General features: G+C 43.8%; 1 protein-coding gene across 1 annotated transcript in view; it reads right to left on the bottom strand.

Moving 5' to 3' along the window:
• Positions 1-15,761, bottom strand: part of LOC126278824 (odorant receptor Or2-like) — a 96,324-nt gene that overhangs the window by 7,246 nt on the left and 73,317 nt on the right. Inside the window, exon 6 of the mRNA XM_049979099.1 lies at positions 6,276-6,437. Within this exon, the coding sequence (XP_049835056.1) occupies positions 6,276-6,437 (162 nt within the window). The remainder of the gene's footprint in view (positions 1-6,275; positions 6,438-15,761) is intronic.

Genomic DNA, 15,761 nt, shown 5'->3' with positions numbered 1-15,761 from the left:
GTTTGGAGCATTACCAGCAGGGCCGCCAACCAGCCGGATTGGACAGAATCTGACACGATAGTCTTCAGGAGGATATCGAACAACTGTGTCAACCAATGCCAGACCGAAGAACTGCTTGCATAAGGGCGAGAGGTGGACCATCACGTTATTGCCTTATTGGGAAGCTCTTTCTTATGAATAAATAATCCAGGTTTTATATCGCATTTACCAATTTCCGTCCCATTCGAGTAATTCCTTTGTGGCAGTTTTTTGAATGCGTAAAGGACAAATTGACATCAAATTTATAATAGTGTTAGCTTCCACAAGAGATTGCATTGTAAATTATGTGTAAACGTTGTGTTATGGTACTGAGACTGCATACCGAATTTGCGACAGGAAACTGGAGTTTATGTACACCATGTGCAAACACCAGCTTATTCTACACGGGAGGAATTAAAAGCTAGTTAAAACACATAGAATGCGGGTACACCTAATTACAGTAAAATGACGTAGCAGTAGCAATTCATTGGATGGGTATCACATGCACAACTGCAATACTATCACTGCTAACTTTAATTTCCAGCAAAAAATATTCAACAAGACATCACAAAGGATACATGGATATACTAATTACGAAGAATATATTCACCTATTCTCAGTTCAACGATAATAACTGGTCAGGCCTGTATTACGAGTTAAGTATCAGTTTTGCTCCGTTTTCAAGTTTGTAATGGCGTATACTTTCTTGGTTAAATACACTCCTGAAAATTGAAATAAGAACACCGTGAATTCATTGTCCAAGGAAGAGGAAACTTTATTTACACATTCCTGGGGTCAGATACATCACATGGTCACACTGACAGAACCACAGGCACATAGACACAGGCAACAGAGCATGCACAATGTCGGCACTAGTACAGTGTATATCCACCTTTCGCAGCAATGCAGGCTGCTATTCTCCCATGGAGACGATCGTAGAGATGCTGTATGTAGTCCTGTGGAACGGCTTGCCATGCCATTTCCACCTGGCGCCTCAGTTGGACCAGTGTTCGTGCTGGACGTGCAGACCGCGTGAGACGACGCTTCATCCAGTCCCAAACATGATCAATGGGGGACAGATCCGCACATATTGCTGGCCAGGGTAGTTGACTTACACCTTCTAGAGCACGTTGGGTGGCACGGGATACATGCGGACGTGCATTGTCCTGTTGGAACAGCAAGTTCCCTTGCCGGTCTAGGAATGGTAGAACGATGGGTTTGATGACGGTTTGGATGTACCGTGCACTATTCAGTGTCCCCTCGACGATCATCAGAGGTGTACGCCCAGTGTAGGAGATCGCTCCCGACACCATGATGCCGGGTGTTGGCCCTGTGTGCCTCGGTCGTATGCAGTTCTGATTGTGGCGCTCACCTGCACGGCGCCAAACACGCATACGACCATCATTGGCACCAAGGCAGAAGCGACTCTCATCGCTGAAGACGACACGTCTCCATTCGTCCCTCCATTCACGCCTGTCGCGACACCACTGGAGGCAGGCTGCACGATGTTGGGGCGTGCGCGGAAGACGGCCTAACGATGTGCGGGACCGTAGCCCAGCTTCATGGAGACGGTTGTGAATGGTCCTCGCCGATACCCCAGGAGCAACAGTGTCCCTAATTTGCTGGAAAGTGGCGGTGCGGTCCCCTACGGCATTGCGTAGGATCCTACGGTGTAGGCGTCCATCCGTGCGTCGCTGCGGTCCGGTCCCAGGTCGACGGGCACGTGCACCTTCCGCCGACCACTGGCGACAACATCGATGTACTGTGGAGACCTCACGCCCCATGTGTTGAGCAATTCGGCGGTACGTCCACCCGGCCTCCCGCATGCCCACTATACGCCCTCGCTCAAAGTCCGTCAACTGCACATACGGTTCACGTCCACGCTGTCGCGGCATGCTACCAGTGTTAAAGACTGCGATGGAGCTCCGTATGCCACGGCAAACTGGCTGACACTGACGGCGGCGGTGCACAAATGCTGCGCAGCTAGCGCCATTCGACGGCCAACACCGCGGTTCCTGGTGTGTCCGCTGTGCCGTGCGTGTGATCATTGCTTGTACAGCCCTCTCACAGTGTCCGGAGCAAGGATGGTGGGTCTGACACACCGGTGTCAATGTGTTCTTTTTTCCATTTCCAGGAGTGTAGATTCGAAACCCGTTTTCTTTTTATCCTCCTCCAGTGGTCCCCTGGATTAGTACCAACAATTATTCTTGCATCGTTCAGTTCCATTAAATCTCGTTAGGATCTTACGTTACCAGTATTACTAGCAAACTTGCTTTGTGAATAATGTCCAAATTCTGTTACTATTTGTGCGTGTTATCACCATGGTCCCACTAATTGTGCCTTTCAACACTGAGTCTGGTAACAGGATGCTGTTTAGCACATATCTCAATGCATTATTACTATTACTATTATTACACATGTTGCAAACCTTTTTTCAGACCTCGCGAAACATTCATGACTACTTGTTCTTCCTGTTCTTCCAGTACTCCGTCATCCGTTCACTAAGGACTCTCTTCCTTTCTTCATTCCACTTTGGCCTTTGGGCTTTAGGTGCTGTTTTCTCCGACATCACTTCGCGCTGGCACACCTTGAATCTATAGACGCCTTTGTCCATGACTTCCGCTGAATCTGAACTCTTTTCAGACTTTTGACTTGTGTCAACCAGATTATAGTGGTCTTGAGTCCTCTGAGGATTCTGTTGGTGGGTCTGGTCTGTGGAGTCAGCTGATGTGTCCACAAAATTTTAGTCACCTCTTTCTAATGTCCGCTGCAATGTTGGACAACTTCTCTGTGCTGTCCCTGGAATGAAATCTATATCCTTCGTCTGTGACATTTGGCCCAATAATTTTCCTAATGATTTTTCTCTCTTGTGTGAGAATTATAATTATTATTATTATTATTCTGTGAATGGGTCTGTGGAAAAATGTCTATTACCGTTAGGAAAGCAGTGTAATTCGAAACCGAACATTTAACAATTAGCGGTGTCGGGATGAATCATGCAGAGCAATATCTGTCAGAGGTAATGCACGTTAGGTGGAACAGCGCGCAGGACTGACAGCGTGTTTGTACCGTATACGCTGTCCTCCAGACAGTGACTAATAGCGAGCGGAGTAACGCGCTCGTGACGGACTCCAATGTGAATGCGTGCACGTATCGAATTTTCTCGTTGTAAACCTCTAAACCAGTGTGGCAGACATATGGCATACACAAACGATGAATATGTGGATATGCTTCTGGTTCTTGGTGCGTCTGATAACCGGGCTGGTGTTGCGGCTCGTGAATATGCTGCTAGATATCCTCGTCGACTCATCCAGATAGAAAGGTGTTTAGTCATCTGGAGCTGCGCCATCGGTTCGGGAGTCAGTTTCTCTCTTTCCACCATCATGTGGCAGAGATCGTCCACGGACTCCCCGTACTCCAGCTACTGAGGAAGCTATTCTGGAGGTCATACACGAAGAACCTCAGCGAAGTACACGTAGCATAGCAAGGCAGCTGCGTGACTCGCAGCGCACGGTCGTTAACGTGCTGCACGAGCAAGGGCTGCACCCCTGTCGTTACGCTTTCACGCAACACCTGCATCCTAAATACCGCCATTAGCGGATGCAATTCTGTGAATATTTCCAACAACAACAGGAAGCCAACAACGACTTCGTGAACACCGTAATATGGTCAGAGCGGTAGCGGAGTACGTGTGGAGTGCACATGGGAGTTTTTTAGGTTAGAGAATTCCCTCCCTAGGCTCGACAAGATGCCTCCTGAGACGCGCCAAGGTAGGAGTAGGCAAAATGCAACAGGGAATAACAATATTAATGTGCTAATAGTAAACTGCAGGAGCGTCTATAGAAAGGTCCCAGAACTGCTCTCATTAATAAACGGTCACAACGCCCATATAGTACTAGGGACAGAAAGTTGGCTGAAACCAGACGTAAACAGTAATGAAATCCTAAACTCAGAGTGGAATGTATACCGCAGAGACAGGCTGGACAGTGAAGGGTGAGGCGTGTTTATAACGATAAGAAGTGCAATAGTATCGAAGGAAATTCACGGAGATCCGAATTGTGAAATGATTTGGGTGCAGGTCACGGTTAAAGCTGGCTCAGACACAGTAATTGGATGTCTCTATAGGCCACCGGGCTCAGCAGCTGTTGTGGCTGAGCACCTGAAGAATAATTTGGAAAATATTTCTAGTAGATTTCCCCACTATGTTATAGTTCTGCGTGGAGATTTTAATTTGCCGGATATAGACTGGGAGACTCAAACGTTCATAACGGGTGGCAGGGACAAAGAATCCAGTGAAATTTTTTAAGTGCTTTATCTGAAAACTACTTTGAGCAGTTACACAGAGAACCGACTCGTGGCGACAATATATTAGACTTTCTGGTGACAAACAGACCCGAACTATTTGAAACAGTTAATGCAGAACAGGTAATCAGCGATCATAAAGCGGTTACTCCAACGATGATTTCAACCGTAAATAGAAATATTAAAAGAGGGAGGAAGATTTTTCTGTTTAGCAAACGTGATAATAAGCGGATTACATGGTACCTGACGGCTGAACACAAAAGTTTTGTCTCAAGGACAGATAGTGTTGAGGATCAGTGGACAAAGTTCAAAACCATCGTACAATATGCGTTAGAAGAGTAAGTGCCAAGCAAGACCGTAAGAGATGGAAAAGAGCCACCGTGGTACAACCAAAGAGTTAGAAAACTGCTGCGGATGCAAAGGGAACTCCACAGCAAACATAAACATAGCCAAAGCCCTGCAGACAAAAAAAATTACGCGAAGCGAAATGTAGTGTGAGCAGGGCTATGCGAGAGGCGTTCAATGAATTCGAAAGTAAAGTTCTATGTACTGACTTGGCGGAAAATCATAAGAAATTTTGGTCCTATGTCAAAGCGGTAGGTGGATCAAAACAAAATGTCCAAACACTCTGTGACCAAAATGGTACTGAAACAGAGGATGACAGACTAAAGGCCGAAATACTAAATGTCTTCTTCCAAAGCTGTTTCACAGAGGAAGACTGCACTGTAGTAACTTCTCTAGATTGTCGCACAGATGACAAAATAGTAGATATCGAAATAGGCGACAGAGGGATAGAGAAACAATTAAAATCGCTCAAACGAGGAAAGGCCGCTGGACCTGATGGGATACCAGTTCGATTTTACACAGAGTACGCGAAGGAACTTGCCCCCCTTCTTGCAGCGGTGTACCGTAGGTTTCTAGAAGAGCAAAGCGTTCCAAAGGATTGGAAACGGGCACAGGTCATCCCTGTTTCCAAGAAGGGACGTCGAACAGATGTGCAGAACTATAGACCTATATCTCTAACGTTGATCAGTTGTAGAATTTTGGAACACGTAGTATGTTCGAGTATAATTTTTCTGGAGACTAGAAATCTACTCTGTAGGAATCAGCATGGGTTTAGAAAAAGTCGGTCGTGTGAAACCCAGCTCGCGCTATTCGTCCGCGAGACTCAGAGGGCATAGACACGGGTTCACAGGTAGATGCAGTGTTTCTTGACTTCCGCAAGGCGTTTGACACATTTCCCCACAGTCGTTTAATGAACAAAGTAATAGCATACGGACTATCAGACCAATTGTGTGATTGGATTGAGGAGTTCCTAGATAACAGAACCCAGCATGTCATTCTCAATGGAGAGAAGTCTTCCGAAGTAAGAGTGATTTCAGGTTGCCGCAGGGGAGTGTCATAGGACCGTTGCTATTCATAATATACATAAAGGACCTGGTGGATGACATCGGAAGTTCACTGAGGCTTTTTGCAGATGCTGTGGTGTATCGAGAGGTTTCAACAATGAAAAATTGTACTGAAATGCAGGAGGATCTGCATCGAATTGACGCATGGTGCAGGGAATGGGAATTGAATCTCAATGTAGACAAGTGTAATGCGCTGCGAATACATAGAAAGATAGATCCCTTATCATTTAGCTACAAAATAGCAGGTCAACAACTGGAATCGCGCTGCGAAGCCCATGTGCGCGAATTTCGCGTATATATATGCTGCGAGTCTGATTTATTTTATGGTCCATTGCCTGTAACAACCAGCAAACTGTTAAAAATGTTTTGAAAACAAGCCCAGCTAAAGTTTCATATGTGCACCAAGGGAAGGCAGTTTTCACACGAGTGGTCCCTGTACTGAACCTATAACATAAAACGAACACTTTAATGTGACAGTAAAGCGACGTGCAGGGAAACGATTATGAATACACGAACTGCCGTGTGTACGTCAAGGAGAATCCTCACCGAGACGAAGGATTCCCTGCAGAAGGGAAACAGCCCACCGGCGGTGATGCGCAGGGGGAGCTGAGCGCGGGTCATGACAATCAGCAGCGACTTCCGGACAGATGCGGGGAATCCCTGTAGCGACGTCACCGCTGAGTAGGCTGCCAGAGTGACGTTCTCGCTCTGCAAGAACGTACAATCACATAAGAGCTACCGCTACCCAACAACAAGCGAAAAAAGCGATTGAGTATAAATTCTATTATACAAGATATCCGTTGTCAATTAATCGGTCGGAGGTATTGGGTGTTTATAATTAAACCGACAGCGTTCCAGGTGCTGCAGTTTGGGCTGTACACATCTCAAGATGCTGAGACATCGTACGTATGTTCATTAACGGTGAACTGTGGAGTATGCTGAAAAAATAATAGTTCAGATTTCTACAGTAGGTGAAAATATGGTATTGTAAGAAGTCATAATCTGGTGCGCGGGCAGGAAAACGGGAGTAACGATCAAACATATGATATCGAGGTTCTGGCACGTTTATTAGGATATGGTCACAAGTTATAACATGAGTTCAATAAAGTCCCCCAACACAGCAACATGCTGGATCTGTTACACAGAATGGTCGAGCATACCCGGTGTAATCAGAGCGATATGCCGTCGTTTGCTATCACGAAGAGTCTGGCCCCGACACGATCTTTCAGATATCCACGCAACTAGAAGTCAAATAGACTTGGGATCTGGAAGGCCGCACATTTGGAAATTGCCTGGAGATGATGCAGTCGTTACCAAAGATTTCTCTAAGCAAACCTTTCACCTGGCAAGGGACATGTGGTGTCGCCTCGTCTTGCCTGAAAATAGTAGTGTGGGTACATTTACGTTCTTGCATAGCTGGTTCAAATGGTTCAAATGGCTCTGAGCACTATGGGACTTAAATTCTGAGGTCATCAGTCCCATAGATCTTAGAACTACTTGAACCTAAGTAACCTAAGGACATCACACACATATATTTATTTATTTATTTATTTATTTATTTATTTGTTTAACCTGGCAAGATTAGGGCCATCAGGCCCTCTCTTACATCTAACCAGGCATTCTACTTATTTTACAGTCATATGTTTCAGTAGGCATGTTAAACTACATCTAATACAAAAAGTGAGATAAACAATTAGAAAGGTACACCTCGAAAAATACATTATTGAAGTGAAAGATTTAAGATAGGAGTGCTGGCAGCAGGGAGTATGAGGGAGACTCATGGTGAAGCGAGGAGAAGAATAGAGAGACATGATGAAACATAATTAAGGAAAATATAAAGGAAAAGGAGACTGCGTGTCTAATAGAGATAGATGAAGAGGAAGGCATCTCAGGAGCAAGATAGGAGACACTAGCTTTGCTATTTGACAGATGAGAGGATTTGCCTTGCACATTAATTTTGTGGAGAATTTTATGCGGATGATAGTAGGAAATGCTTCAACTTCTTCTTAAAAGCAACAGGAGATTGAATTTTCCTCAAGGTAAGGGGCAGTTTGTTCCAGAGGCGGACAGCGGCAACTGAGAAGGAGTTTGCAAAAGTTTTTGTTTTGTGAGTGGGCACAGTTAGGATACCAGATAAGAGTGACCTCGTGTTTCGATTATGATGGCATGACAGGATTTTAATCTCTGAAGCTAGGTACTGGGGTGCTTGCGCGATGAGGAGTCGGTGAAGTAGACATAGAGTGTGGTAGTCACGCAGTTTGTCCGGCCGCAGCCACCCTAGCTCGGAGTATGAAGCACTAACATGATCATATCGGCGAATGTTGCAGGTGTAACGCACACAGGCATTCATGGTTAGCTCTAGCCGTCTTTTGTTTTCACTACTCATGCCTTGTTGAATCACATCACAATAGTGGAGGTTCGGTAGAACGAGTGCTTGCACGAGCTGGCGTTTCAAGTCCTGTGGGAATATGTTCCGAAACTTTTTGAGAGCATAGAGACAAGCAGACGTTTTTCGGCACACTGCGACTGTATTCTCCGCCCAGTTGAGATGCTCGTCCAAAGTTACACCCAAGTTCTTCACTGTTTTCTGATATGGTATTGGAGTACCTTCGAGCAGAATAGGAGGTAGCCGTTCGCGGAAATCTGAACTTATTAATTTCTGATGGGCTATTAAGATTACTTGCGTCTTTTTTGCATTTAATTTAAGCCCCAGGTTTTTCGCCCATGTCACTACTGAAGACAGATCATCATTCATCAGAGCGATTGCAGTGTTTACGTCTTCAGGTCTGACGCTGAGGTAGAGCTGGAGGTCGTCGGCATAGAAATGATGTTTACAGGAGGACAAAACCGACGAAATATCGTTGACATATAAAGAAAACAAAAGTGGTCCTAAGACTGATCCTTGTGGCACTCCCGAAGAAACATGTTTCCAGGAAGATTTTTCATTTGCGCAGACAACACATTGCTGTCTGTCTTTTAAGTAGCTTTCAAACCATCTCATTGCACTATCAGGGAAATTAAGCTGTTGCATTTTTCTGAGTAATATGTCAAAGTTAACAGTGTCAAAAGCTTTGCTGAAGTCCAGTAGCGTCAATATTGTTGCCTTTCGATTGTCGATGGCATATTTCAGGTCATCAGTTACTTTAATTAGAGCAGTGTTTGTGCTGTGATGTTTACGGAAACCGGATTGAAATTTGTCATATAGACTGAATTCATGCAAGTGTTCAGTGATTTGGTCATGAACAATATATTCCAGTGCTTTGGAAACAGCAGGCAGTATGCTAATTGGTCGGTAATCACTAGGCAGTTGCGGGTTTTCGATCTTAGGGATGGGTCGAATTATGCTTCTTTTCCATGCAGTGGGGTATATTCCGTTCACGAGGGAAAAATTAAATATGTCAGTTAAGACAGGTACTAAGATATCGGCAACATTCTTAATCATGGTTATACCGATACTGTCGTTGCCTATTGCATCAGAAGAGATTCTCATTATTGCTTTTCTTGCCGTATTTGTTGTTACATGTTTTAGATGAAATGTATCGTTGTTAGTTATCCTGTTTGGGGATTCTTGTGGACGGAAATCATCAGCCGTGCTGGTATTCAGAGGTGCAGAGAAGAATTCATTTAATTCGTTAGCTGACACATGAAAAGTAGTTTCCGATTTTGCCTTTCCGACCCCCAGGCTACGGAGATTATTCCATAGAGTCGTGGGTGTCAGATCGCTGCATACGAGGGAGCGAGCGTGCCTGATTTTGGCATTGCGAATGCATTGTTTCACTCTGTTCCGTAGCTTTCTATATTCTTCAAAACGTTCGGGTTTCGGATCTGCCTTGAAACGCCTGTGGGCAGCATCCCTATTAGTCATCATTTGACGTAATTCAGCTGTCAGCCATGGAGCAGGAGATTTTCTTACACGGACTGTGCGCACAGGTGCATGTTTGTCATAGAGGGCAGTGAGTTTATCACCAAGTTCATTAATTTTGCCGTCGATTGTAGGTTCTCTGATTATTTGATGCCATGAGATTTCTGAGCAATCGGCTGTTAGAGCGTCAAGGTCAATACGTTTCATGTTCCTACAAGTTATGTAACGCGATTTGATCCTTGGGGGCTGCACAGAGTAGGCCAGGAATATTACATCATGTGCTGAGAGGCCAGGGGCCGATGATTGACCAACATCTCTTACTTTGTCAGTCTGTTTCGCTGCGATCACGTCTATAAGAGTATGACTGTGCGCCGTATGGTGTGTAGGTTGTAATGGAAGAATGTTCATGCTATTGCAACTAAACAATCTTCTTAGGTTTATTGCGGAGGGAGTGTCTCTTAGCAGGTCTATGTTCAAGTCACCCATTACGATGACATGTTCGTATTGACACTGAAGTGAATGTAATTCCGACTGGAAGGAACTCATTGAGCTTATTTTTGGCGGCTTGTACACGACGCCAGTCAAGAATTTCCGACTTTGTATATTTATTTCAATGAACATGAATTCAGCCTCTTTTTCTTCAGCAGGATTTGACGTACATAAGACTTTCGCTTTGAGATCTGTTCGTATATATGCGCCGACCCCGCCACCTCGCTTTTTTGATCTGTCTGCCCTAAGAAATGTGTACCCTGGGAGATGAATAGATGCAGAGGATATGTGTGGTTTCAACCACGTTTCGGATAAGAGGATTACGTGGTAGTTTAGTTGGTGGAAGAGGAGGCTAAGTTCTTCGTAATGCGCAGGTAAAGACTGAATGTTGCAGTGAGCTGCTAAAAGCTCGGACGCGTTCCGCTGAGCAGCCTGGAGTAGGGTGGCAGACTGGTTTGTCCCTTTGTTAGGCACTACCTGCCGCGAGGGGCACTGACCGGTGTTTCCGCTAAGTGACATATTCCAGGGGTGTCCGAGATTTTGCGCGCCCTGTTTGTGACTCCGCGAGAGCCGAAAGAAAAGCGACTGCAAGAGATTTCCTGAGGTTGCGGGAGTATAGAAAATGGATTAGTGGTATTCGGTGCAGGGAGAATATGACCAAAATAGTGACAGCTGTGTGTCACTGAGTATCCTATGTCGTAAGAGGAAAAGTGTAATTAGAGTATTTGAAACAGCTTAGGGTGGAAATAAGGGAAAGAGGAGTGATTTAAGAGGCCGATGCTGCCAGCAGAGAGAAGAAAGCTTAATATTTAATAGAGTATCGTAGGAAGCTAGAATTAAATTGAAATTTGCTAAAGTGATACTGATAGTAATTTTTGTTATGAACAATTTAAACCGAAGAGATGGTTGACTAATGAACTAAAGGAGAGACAAATAATTGCAATAGAACTATTACAGAATGGAAGAGAATAAACTGAGAAAATGAAAAAAGTATTAGCAGTAACTAAAACTAAGCAATGGCTACAGCTAAAGACACAAAAATAGTAAAAAGTTAATACAGTTACAAAAACAATTAGTTGAAGGTACAAATAATTGAAAAGTTAATAAGTTACAAAAACAATTAGTTGAAGGTACACATAATTAAAAAGTTAATACAATTACAAGACTATATCTGAGTACAGGACTGTTAAAATTTGAAAATGGTGTTAAGTTTGACTTTTGGCTCGAGTAGGTTCACTTAATACTATTTAGTTCTGTCATGTTTGTGACTGTCTTCTTTCCAGCTGCAGTCTTAATGATTACTCTGCCATCCTGAGTCCACACATTCTGAAGACCGAAATGGGATATGGCACTGTTTAAAATCTTTAGCCGCTCGTGTGTCAGATCTTCCCTTATTGTAATCCCTGTCCTTGCTAACTTCTTCTTCTGGGTAAAGATCTCAGCCCTTTTTCGGTACGACACAAATTTAATAATTATTGGACGAGGTTTGGTAGCACCTGGTAGTTTTCGTCCCACCCGGTGGCTCCTGTCAATGTCTGCCTTGGTCACTTCGACGCCTAATTTTTCACGCGCAACCTGTATAAGCAGGTTGTCCGTGTCTTCTTCTTTATTTTCTGCTACTCCAAACAGTCGTAGACTATTTCGCCTTTGGTACTGTTCTAGCTCGTCTGTGGCGGCAGATAGTTTCACTTCCAACTCTCGTGCCTTTTTCTCGTATTCAGACACAGACTTTTTTAGTGCTGTAATTTCGGCAGTATTGGCCTCAACAGTTTCACGCATTTTGGCCAATACTGCTGCCGTTACAGTATCTGATATGGTGCCTGCTATCAGATCGAGATTGTTTTTATCGCGAAGCGCAGCGTTTACCTCAGAGCGAACCAACTCCGCTATACCGGGAGCCGCGGCCGCACCTTGCGCCAGGAGCAGGCCCGCCGCACCTGCTGCTTCCCCGCTGCTGGACGCGCTGCTGTTGATTCTTCTGTTTACCATTTTCTCGCAGATATTGGCGGAGCACAGAAAAAAATAGCACTACTGCACAGAACACTGTTGTTTACACGATTTCCACTTGTACTAGACAACACCACCTGCGAGAACACCTTCGAATTCGACTAAATTTCGCGAGCCGAACTTAACACGTGTTACACTGCAGCCGCCATATATGCCCCAGGCAGGATTCGAACCTGCGACCGTAGCGGTCGCGCGGTTCCAGACTGTAGCGCCCAGAACCACTTGGCCATCCCCGCCGGCTGCATAGTGGAACCACGTATTGTACAAGGAGGTTCTTATAACGTGCAGATGTCACTAACATCTAACAGACACATGGTGTGTCGTCTCGCCGAAACAAAAAAATAAATAAATAAATACAAAATAAAAAAATCAAGAATGAATGAGCTTATGAAAGCACACCACAATCACATAAGCTGAGTGCAGTGTGTGTTCCTGCACAGCACGTGGTGAAGTAGAACCTCCTATGGGACAGTTCTGCGCACTCACAGCACCGCGTAAAGTAAAATGTGCCTATTTCGTCCAAACAATGTTCTCCGATCGATGTCATCCATTCTCATTTCTGCTAAAAAAAAAAAAAAAAAAAAAAAAAAAACGAAGCGCAAAATCACGGCGTTGTAGCCTATCTTGAGTCTTTATATTGCGCACATTCCGAATTTTATAGGGATACCAGTGCAAAATATGGAGCAAAATCTATCGAACTGTTGACCACGTGAGAGACAATTCCTATGACATAGCTCGAGCACTGGTTGCAGAATTAGACGCAATTGACTCAAGTGCAGCACGGTCGGCTGTAGCTACAGCAACTTCATCAACAACTGCTATGCAAATGGGCCACCTCCATCTCCCTTCTGCACTACCTAATTCACGTTTCTTCGAATTTTTTAACCTCATTCTTTAGCCCATTTCTTGACATGGGACCTCTTCTCAGCTGTTTCCGTCGCCGATATTTCTGCAATGCAGCGCCCCTATTGCTGCCGTTGTGATAAAAGCAACTTTACCAGCAGTGCACGGTCTTCCTTCTCAGTAGCCATTGCGTTTCGTATGGAAAAACTTCAACCTTCTTAACCCTTTACACCAACAGTCAACTCACAAATGAAATTAACACACGTCGCCATACTGACGTTGAAACAGGAAACATTTCACATTCTGACCGCTTACAGTACCACAATTTCACCTGGCTGCAGAAAGTGGAATTATTTCTTTTCAGCGTACTCCACGAGCGCATCAATCAATGGATGTACATAAGATGTTTCAGCATCCTGTGACGCATACAGCCTGCACTGCAACACCCGCAACACCGCCACTTTAATTGTAGCCACCAGCTACTTAAAACATGGCCAGACATCCAAAATATAATGACTTTTTCCAAGTTGAAATTACAAAAACCAACTTTCATATAACATCAGCTCAGCAAAAGTATACGAGGGTTGGAACTTAAATAATGGCAACTATTTATTCACAACCGATACCATAAGCAGAACAGACTCGGTTAACTGTATACTACGCCTTCCACATCGCTGGCAACGGGTTCTACACAACGATGGTGACTACTTTGAAGGACAGTAACAGGTGCAAACATGTAACTCTTTTGTATCGGTTGTGAATAAATAGTTACCACTATTTAAGTTCCAACCCTCGCATTTAACCTTGAGGCAAGAACCCATGGCTCATTATGCTTTTATAATCTATGAACACAGAAAACATAGTCTTCACATTTGACCACACGGTGTCCAGTCATACTTTGCGCTGATGGAGGGGCGCCCTCGTTGTTTCATGTCTGTAAGGGCAAGACATTTTCCCCATACTTGTGATTTAGAAATTCTGAGGACACTGTTCTCTGCTCATTATTTCCTCATCAGATTCGTAGAATTAGAAGAATTTTTAATAGAGATATTGAGTTTGACTCACCCTGTTGTTGTGCTATTTCATTGTATGTAGTATATTTTTCGATTGCCTCTCTTTCATTTTCGCTTTTCATTCATTTATTCAACACGAAAAAAAACGTAAGAATGTCGGTCATTTTTTCATTCTGGTGATTATGCTTTTATATCTCACAGAGCACAATATTCTAAGTAAACCATAGTTGTGCACCACTGCTCACTTACGGCTCATTGTTGTCTACGTAAAAATTGAGAGATAACATCATTCACTGCCCACAACATTATCGCGCCGTTTTGATCAGATGGTTTTCGTAAAAGAACGTTATAGGGAAGTCGTAGCAGGGCTGTGGTGAACATAGGAGATGATCGTTGAGTATCAGATTACAGCTAAGGCAACTGTGCTTGTTATCTTCAAGTTCACCCCATCTCCTCCCCTGCTCTCTACAACTCAATCAAAATTTTTTCTTAATCAATTGCACTACAAAAAAAATGACAATTTTATCATGTGTTGTCGCTCTCAGCCAACCTCATCATGCGCTGTTGTTCACGGTCAACCTCCCACCTCCACCACGCTAGTTTGCTCTCGGCCAAACAAAAGTCACCACGCGTTGTTGTTCTAGAGCAATAAAGGCCGCACCCCACTGCTCTCGGGCAATCTGTCCTCGACCAATATGCCATTTAGTGACAGGACCGTAAATAGCTTGGCCAGTTTCATGGCACTAAATAAGTTGGTAGCATAGGCCTAAAAATTCACTAATTGGCAGGAAAGACTGTAAAAGTGGTTGGAAATTGTAGGATAGTCCATAATGTTGGTAAACTGAGAGGATAGGCCATGAAATTGGCAGTAAATTGTAAGGTTACAGCGTAAAATTGGAGAATAGGTTGGATAAGCTGTAATATTTGCTGGAAATCGGTATGGCATGAAGTAAAATATGCAAATTAGCAGGATAGTCCATAACATTGGCAGGAAGGTGGTAGAATAGGCAGTACGATACGCAAACCACATATAAGTAAATTGCACACCATCTCGCTAACCGCAACACATCTCATCTACTGGACAAATGTTCATAATTCTTAAGGTATACATTTTTGTCCCCATGTTTACTAGAAAATTTTTGTTGTTTTGGTCCATGCTACCTCCTCCCAAAATATAGAAACCAAACAGCTTGCTCTAAAAGAGATTTGTTTCATAGTATTGAAGAAGAAGCGCTCATAGCTCTTTACGCGCGAATTTTAAAGCCCATGTTCACTACGCTTCCTTGCTTCGAATGACAGTTCCTGTCACATCCCTGAAAATCGAGTGTTTCTCCTGGGACAGGCTGTATATGACCGAAAGTATCCGGACATTAATATGAGATCTGCCTACTCGTCAGCGTGTGTATAAATTAATGCTGTCATTGTATATTCTGCAAAATGGCGGTATATATAAATATAAGGTACTTTCACATTACAGTGTGTATAAATTAGTAGCAGTTTCCAGTATGGCGCTAAATATCAATAGAAGATACTTTGACATTACATAGTGTGGTTGAATTACATATTCTGTGAAATGGTGGAAAATTTTGAAAAATTTGTCCACTAACGTATAAGATTCCAAAATATTCATCACAAAGTGTAACATCGTTTTTAAGTTTGGTTGTTTCGAGTTGTTACATGTTCTGCATTTCAGATTGTACAAAATGGCAGATAATGTTAATTCATCCACTCGTCTAGGGGAATTGTGGGTGGCTGGGTGCTATCGTACTTAAAATAGTAGCTAACGTTACAAAAATTAATGGTGACAAACTGCCACAT

The sequence above is a fragment of the Schistocerca gregaria genome, chromosome 6 (assembly GCF_023897955.1).
Source record: "Schistocerca gregaria isolate iqSchGreg1 chromosome 6, iqSchGreg1.2, whole genome shotgun sequence".
Taxonomy (NCBI): domain Eukaryota; kingdom Metazoa; phylum Arthropoda; class Insecta; order Orthoptera; family Acrididae; genus Schistocerca; species Schistocerca gregaria.
This window is presented reverse-complemented; position numbering and strand designations above follow the sequence as displayed.